At 35.5% G+C, this 7,948-nt stretch overlaps 1 protein-coding gene across 1 annotated transcript; it reads left to right on the top strand.

The window, feature by feature from the left end:
* Positions 1-2,412: 2,412 nt before the first annotated feature.
* TIGD4 (tigger transposable element derived 4) lies at positions 2,413-5,622 on the top strand. The gene is made up of 2 exons (XM_036852120.1): positions 2,413-2,471; positions 2,648-5,622. Exon 2 carries the CDS (start codon positions 3,190-3,192, stop codon positions 4,726-4,728), a length of 1,539 nt encoding a protein of 512 aa, XP_036708015.1. The 5' UTR covers positions 2,413-2,471; positions 2,648-3,189; the 3' UTR covers positions 4,729-5,622.
* Positions 5,623-7,948: the final 2,326 nt, after the last annotated feature.

Below are 7,948 nucleotides of genomic sequence, written 5' to 3'. Positions count from 1 at the left end.
AGAATGAATATTCTAAGAAATATTAGCTGCTGCTATCACTCCCTGCAAAAAAATATCCCAGCCATTTGTACTGTGGGAGAATGGAAGATGTCAGCTTCATTGATTAGGCAGTATTGGTGCCTTATTCTTTGCTAGGGAAAAAGTTTAGCATGTCTGGTTTGTCATTAGAAGTGTGGTTGTTTCAGGAATAAAGATATATTGCGTCTTACCTTGGAAAATTGTAGCTTTGACTACTGTTCAAGAAGGAAATATATACTGTTAACTTCAGAAAAAAACTATCTTCCTAAATAAACATATCACTATTTTCAGTTTGATCAAGATAATCAGTGATCTCTGATTGTGTATATTACATTGCTTTATTTGGGATGGGGTAAGGGAGAAAATTCAAGTCACTTTTCTGTAATCCTTGTTATTTGAGATGATAGGGTTTATTTCTGACAAATGAAATAAGGCAGAAGGGAAAAAGGAAGGAAAGAAGAGAAGAGGAAGAAAGGAAAGAACAGAAAGAAGAAAGAGATTCCCTCTTTCTTTTGGAGAGTAGTTTTGCTTGATTTTTCTTAAGAAATTGGTTCTTGCTACCTAAATTTCTGAAGATTGGTTATCTTCCTAATGAGAGCAAGATATTTTTAATTTTTTATTTTGAAATAATGGTAGATTTATAGGAAATTGCACAAAAATATACAGGGAGGTCCCATATATGAGTAAGATTTTTTTTTTTTTAGTTGAATGGTCAAATCTTATTTACTTAGAAAGGTCAGACCACCCTAACAGTTGGATATGGAATGTGGTTGCTATTTGTGTCCACAGAATTCATAATGGCTATTCTCCTATGGAGGCCTGATATTGCCTTTTGGGGTGGGGATAGGTTTGGATAGGCATTGGAAATGCTGAGTTGGCTTGGTGCTGGGGGCATAGAATGTGCCCCTGTTAGAGGAGCCACACCATGTAATTCAAGGACACTGTAATATAGTGAAAAGAATGTAGACTTGACATTAGAAAGCCTGGATTCTGGACTGCATTCACCCACATGTATGAGCTGTATGAGCTTTGAAATCCACTTTTACCTCCCTCCCGCGTTGTTTGGAATACAGGAAGTAAAGTAGTTTAGAAACTAACACTCTAGGCTCTCATAATTATTTTTAAGACCTTTTTTTTTGCAATAACAGCAACAACAAAAACTCCTTTACTGGTTATATTTCCTATAATAAAAATTACTTCTTTGATTTTGATGACAAAGGCAGAGGAATTTTAACAAAGTTTTGTGCAAAAAAAAAATGCATGTGTCATCTTGAAACCTCGGAGGACAGAGAAAAATTAGAGGAATGGAGTGCCCACACTCTCACACGGAAGTAACACGGGTTCATCAAATTAGCTTGTTTCCTTGGCCTGCAGGAGGCCCAAAGCCTGTGGTTTCCGGTAGAGGAGATGCTACCTGGGAAGGTAGAGGCGAGCCCACCTGGGGCCCTGTGACTGTTCTCACAATACTAGTTGGCTTAAGAAGAGCTCTGCTTTCAGTATATGTCTTAAGTGGGATTCTTGCTTCTGTTTGAAGTACAATTTCATTAAATCTCTGAATTTTATAGATTGACACAGCTGAAAGGAACATTAGAGAGAAGACAATGATGATGAGATCATCAAACATTTATTGAACACTCTGTAAGGTGCAAAATACTGTGCTAAGTGCTTTACACCGTCTCACTGCATGTGCAGTTACCCCACGAGGTACGTGCTGTAGTTACCCTTATTTTACAAATAAGGGTGCCAAGGCTTCAGCTGGTTAAATAAACGACCCAGGATCACATTAAGTACTAAATGGCAGAGTCACTTGTCAATTCGGGTGTGTCTGGCACCAAAGCCCATCTCCTTGCACTATGATAAGCCCTTTATTTTACAGATAAAGAAGTGGAAGTCCTGTGAGGTTAAGACCATGGTCACTCTCCTTCTAACTTTTCATCTAGGTCTTTTTCTGCATTATATCTTCTCAGTAATTTATTTATTCCTATGCATTTTGTCAAGTATTTTTGGCCTTTATGCATCCAGCTAATGTGTCAAATTGATAAAGAGTTACTAGATTTTTAAGCATTTAGATAGAATAAGATTTCGATTTTTAAAATTTGTAATGGAATCCCTTGATTTGATTTTTAGTGAAGCATTTTGTACCAGACTCCTATAAAAGAGGCACTGTCTCCCATGTGCTATTAAAAGTTGGACCTTGTGACCACTGTCTGACTGTGTTTTTCTTTTAGAGAAGTCAGAGGGGACAGTTTGTGACTTCATGGAAAAAATAGCCACCAAAGATCTATCCAGCATCATTTTTAGTTCTTTAATTTTGGTAAGCTCATATTTTCAAAACAGATTAAATTTGTCTGATTTATTTCAGAAGTATATATTACAAAGCATTCAAAGGCAAGTGAGAATTCAAAGGCTCAGAGCAGAGCTAGAGAGCTTTTCACAGAGGCACTATTTAGGAGGTAAGCATTTCTCCTGGAAGCTTTAGTTATTGTATTTTTAGAAATATGTTCCCATTCTTTTCATTATTATTAAAAGCATAACTAATTAGTATAAATATTTTTTGATATTCAGTTGACATATCATTGTTAAAATTGTTGTGTTTTTTTGTTTTGTTTTGTTTTTTTAATATTTCAAGAGCTAGAGGATATCGTCAAGTCCTAGAAGGGTTCTGCCATTTTCTTCTCCATCCTAAAGAGACTTGGAAATTAATCGGTAACATTTTGCATGAAATTACTGGATGCTTTTCGTCTTATCTCTGAGGCCTTCTGTGGAGAATTAAGAGGAGGTTGAATGCACGCATGGATAAAATGGATCATCTTAAAGGATTGAAGTTCCAAAAATACATCAGCAGGACTGGACAGGTTTGACATAATGAGATTTCTATTTTAGCTTGACTTCCGGAACTCCGAATAAACTATAAACTGAGCTACACAAGGTCCTGGGGAGGAAGTTTCTCTTCTAAAATATTCTAGCTGCAGATAACATTTTTCTTATTCAGATCCTTTGAAGGAATTATTTACTCATCCATTTTCTGAGGAATACGACTATTAGACACTTACCAACTTTTAATATGTGAAGTGGAATAGAAAGCAGCAACTTGTATCATACTGGAAAATAAATTTTCATCAAGAAACAGACCCAGAAAGAGAAGACATCTCTACATAAGCACAGGGTGAGATGGCAGAGGCTCCTGTGGATGCCTCAACTCTGCCCGTAACTGTGAAGAAAAAGAAAAGTCTATCCATTGAAGAAAAGATCGACATCATAAATGCAGTAGAAAGTGGTAAGAAAAAAGCAGAGATTGCAGCTGAATACGGAATAAAGAAAAATTCATTGTCTTCTATTATGAAGAATAAAGACAAGGTTCTAGAAGCCTTTGAATCTCTGAGATTTGATCCAAAGAGAAAAAGACTGAGAACTGCTTTTTACACAGATCTGGAAGAGGCACTAATGAGGTGGTATCGAATCGCCCAGTGTCTGAATGTACCAGTTAATGGTCCAATGTTGCGTCTAAAAGCTAATGATTTTGCCCAGAAACTGGGACATAATGATTTTAAGTGCAGCAATGGTTGGCTGGATCGCTTTAAATCCAGGTATGGTTTAGTATTCAGAGCTCAACCTGTAGAAGCTACAGGTGTATCAGTAGACCCTTCAGATGTCTGGCACCAAAACATACTTCCTTATTATTTAAATGATTATCATCCTAAAAATGTTTTTAATGTAAAAGAGACTGGGCTGCTTTATCGAATGTTGCCTACAAATACATTTGCATTTAAAGGAGAAACATGCTCAATTGGCAAGTTATGCAAAGACAGAATAACTCTGGTGGTTGGGACAAACATGGACGGCTCAGAGAAACTTCCTTTGCTTATCATTGGAAAGAACAGAAATCCACATTGTTTCAAAGGCATAAAATCATTGCCTGTATATTATGAAGCTAACAAAATGGCACGGATGACCTCAGTTGTATTTGAACAATGGATGCGGAAGCTTGATGAGAAATTTCAAGCCCAGCAAAGAAGAGTGGTGATTTTTGTTGAATCGTTTCCTGCACATCCAGAGGTAAAAAACCTAAAATCCATTGAGTTAGCATTCTTTCCATCATGTTTATCTTCCAAACTTATAGCTATGAAACAAGGTGTTATTAAAAGCCTTAAAATCAAATATCGACATTGTCTCATTAAGAAATTTTTAAGCTCTGTTGAAGGCAGCAAAGAATTTATGTTTTCCCTGCTAGATGCAGTTGATACATTGCATCTCTGTTGGAGGGCTGTCACCCCAGAGACTATTGTTAAGAGCTATGAAGAGGCAGGATTCAAATCTCAAAAGGGAGAAAGTGACAAGACAAATGCAGAGATGGACACTGGTCTTGATTTGGTTGCCCATGCCCAGGCGGCAGGAGTGGAATTTCCTGAAGGCTTATCCATAGAAGAGTATGCTGCCCTGGATGATGATTTGGAGACATGTGAAGCAGCACCAGGTGGTGATGCTGTGTGGACCAAAGAAAGTAAATCAGATGAAACTGGATTTTATACTTCTGACGAAGAGGATGATGGTGGATCTCTGGGAACCGAACTCCCTTTACCATCAAAAAATGTGGCAATAACCGCTTTAGATACTCTGAAAAGTTTTCTTAGAAGTCAAGATATGAATGATGAGCTTCACAATTCTTTAGCAGACCTTGAAATTTTTATTAACTCTTTATCATCTAAGTAGTTATTTATTGTACAACATCTGAAGATAATAGCTTTTTGTAATACATTTTACTATTTAAGGTATGTAAAGGGAAAATACTACTTAAACCTAAAAAATGAAAAACCAGTAATCTGGTTTAATTGCAAATGTCTTTAGTCTGAAGAGCAAAGTCCCCTAGGTAGGTTAAATAATGAGTAAGTAAATAAAAAATATGAATTTCAATTTAGTAAGGTTTTGGGGAGCAGAAAATGAATTTCAGAGGCCTTATACTTGAAACATATGGCATATATGTCAAAAATAAAAAGAACTCTCCAGCTGTTTGATTCATACAGGTTGAATTGGTGATTGCTATTTTCTGTTTTTTCTTAAGTTCAGATCATGTTCTAGGATATTTTAATTTATCTACCTCATCTAAGAAACAAAATATCTATCTATTGGTTAGATATTTAGTTTCATAAACATATATATTCTAACTAAAGTATCGAGTGTTAATTTTAAATTATTTTTCTCATAACTAGCTAATCGTCCCAATAAAAACTATGAAAAATTACTGAAAATAAAATCTGACCCAATTATATACCTATATGATTAAAAATGTGTCTAACTTTCAAGTTATTTCTATATAAGATCAAATAAAAAACTATGACCTTATCAGATTTTTTTTAATCATCTATAACCAGAAGGTGATATGGGTTCTTCCTAAATATTTGTATGTATATGTGTGTGTTTAATAGAAAGGTACATTATTGAAACATGTATTAAACTCTTATGATATTTATACTTTAATAAGATTACTCTTAAAAAGTAAATATGAATATACATATGCAGTTACTAAAAAAGAAAATGTCTTATGTAGTTCTTAGATAGTTTTCCGATTTTAAGAGCTGAAACTTTTCATCTGTAATGTTGAATTTTTTTGATTTTACTGAATTTTATTTTCAGGAAAAACTGGTTGTTCTTTCAGCATATTTTGATTGTTTTTTTTTTCAAATCCAGTGGGTAACTTTTTGGATTAACTTTCTGTTTGGGGAAGTTTTGTTTTCAGGATGTTTTAAAATGTATGAAATTATTTATATTCCATCCATAAAATAGTCTTTAACCAATAGAAAAATATAACAATGTGTCAGACTTTTCTGTTGTTAAATTTTATTTTATTTTTTTAAATTTTTATTTATTTATTTATGGCTGTGTTGGGTCTTCGTTTCTGTGCGAGGGCTTTCTCCAGTTGCGGCAAGTGGGGGCCACTCTTCATCGCGTTGCGCAGGCCTCTCATCATCGCGGCCTCTCTTGCTGCGGAGCACAGGCTCCAGACGCGCAGGCTCAGCAATTGTGGCTCACGGGCCTAGTTGCTCCGCGGCATGTGGGATCTTCCCAGACCAGGGCTCGAACCTGTGTCCCCTGCATTGGCAGGCAGATTCTCAACCACTGTGCCACCAGGGAAGCCCCTAAATTTTAAATACTATGTTTATTTAACTTATTACATCTAATTTACTGTTCCCTTTGAAAAATATTTTGAAAAAGTATAAAACATTATACAGATGATTTTTATTCTGAATTATCATTAATCTGCCAACACAAGACACATTTGGAAGGAAATATTTATAGAAAGTATTTTTATTTTCCACTGTTGATTTACTTTGCTTTTGAGATTTAGTAACAGTAAGCCTTAAAAATATATTAATATTAAGAAAGTTTCTTTTAGAGTGAAATACGGATTATTTAAATTTAATTAAAAGCATTTTTATTAATGATCTGATTTAAAATTTTAAAGTGGTGGAATCATGGACCTAAATCCTGGACGTTGATCTCTCTTAAGAGCCCCACCTGTAACTAAAGTACTTGGTGTATACTGAGCCCTCAATAAATTTTTTCTCTTTCTTTCTCCACTTCATACCATTTTGATATCAAATATTTTATTTAATCATTCCAGATATTTTATGACATAAGAATTATTATCTGCATTTTTACAGATGAGGATATTAAAACCTGGAAAGATGACTTGGTTAAAATCTCAGGACCAAAACTAAAATGCAGTAGTTCCCCGTCACCTCGTCCTGTGTTCCTCTAACTATATACCACAATACTTCTTTTCTATACTCTATAAAAGAAAATTCTGTTGTTTTTTCCCTTGGGTTTAGGGCCCGGAGGTCAAAGTATTTCAGAAAATACCCTGCCTGGATCTTTGCTGATAGCTGTATTCGTTAACATCTCTCCTGAGAACATTGTTGCTAATGAAATACCAGGACCTTTTGATTTGGTAATTCTGTACCACTTTAACACAGAGGTTCCAGTGGAGTTCTAATGAAAATATTTAGAACAACTTTAATATTCCCAAAGTGTTGAAAGTACCTACTCTTTTTCCCTCTGTATGACATCATCCATTTTTTACTTCTGGGGCATAATAAATCTAAAGGTGATAAAATAAGACAAGGCTCCTATAAAGAATAAGCAAAAGATGCCTGCAGATTTAAATTCAAAGATAAACTTTTAAGTTGTTGATGATGTGCATGCTTCTGTGCAGTTTACAAGATATATAGATTTAAATCATTCTCAGAACAAAAATTTTAAAAAGTCACTTTTCCTAAGACAGTCAGTACTGCCTGCCTCACTCCTGATTTATCTTCTCTATACACAGTCAATACAAATTTGGGACTAAATGTCACTTGTCTTTTCAAAGAAGAACTTGATTTACAATTCACTCGTTTTTCAATTAAATGTGGCATTATTTTCATTATTCTTCCTTATAAATTCCTACTGTTTCAACAATGTTTTTGCCTGTTTCTACTTCATCAAGCAACGAATCTTGTATTGAATTTGAGACATTGCTTCACTCCACTAGTAAGAGGTTTTGTTCAGGATAAAGTAGGACAATGAGTAAATCAAGGCCTGTGGGTTTCATGTTACTTGCCTGGCTTCTTATTTGGACCTAATATCAAATGTTAAACCTCCCTCTTAGTGTATACAAAGCAGAATAATTGGAAGGGGGAGTAAAGTAGGAAAGGAAGAGTCGAAGGAGAGCTTGCCACGCAAACACCTCAGATGTCAAGAGAAGCCCTCTCAATCACTGGCCCAGCAGGGGCATGGTAGAGACAGGCAGATAGAGGTTTGCCTCTAGGAAAGACGACACCACACATCTGCCCAGAGGTTCAGAGTCCAGTGGTGGGCTGGATCTTTGGGGGTGCTAAAAGCTACTTGGGCTGAGGACAGCATGGTATAAGGCAGCCAGACAGCTACCCTAGCT

Source organism: Balaenoptera musculus, chromosome 5 (genome assembly GCF_009873245.2).
Source record: "Balaenoptera musculus isolate JJ_BM4_2016_0621 chromosome 5, mBalMus1.pri.v3, whole genome shotgun sequence".
Classification (NCBI taxonomy): Eukaryota; Metazoa; Chordata; class Mammalia; order Artiodactyla; family Balaenopteridae; genus Balaenoptera; species Balaenoptera musculus.
The sequence above is the reverse complement of the archived record's forward strand: the minus strand, read 5'-3'. Positions and strand labels throughout refer to the sequence as shown.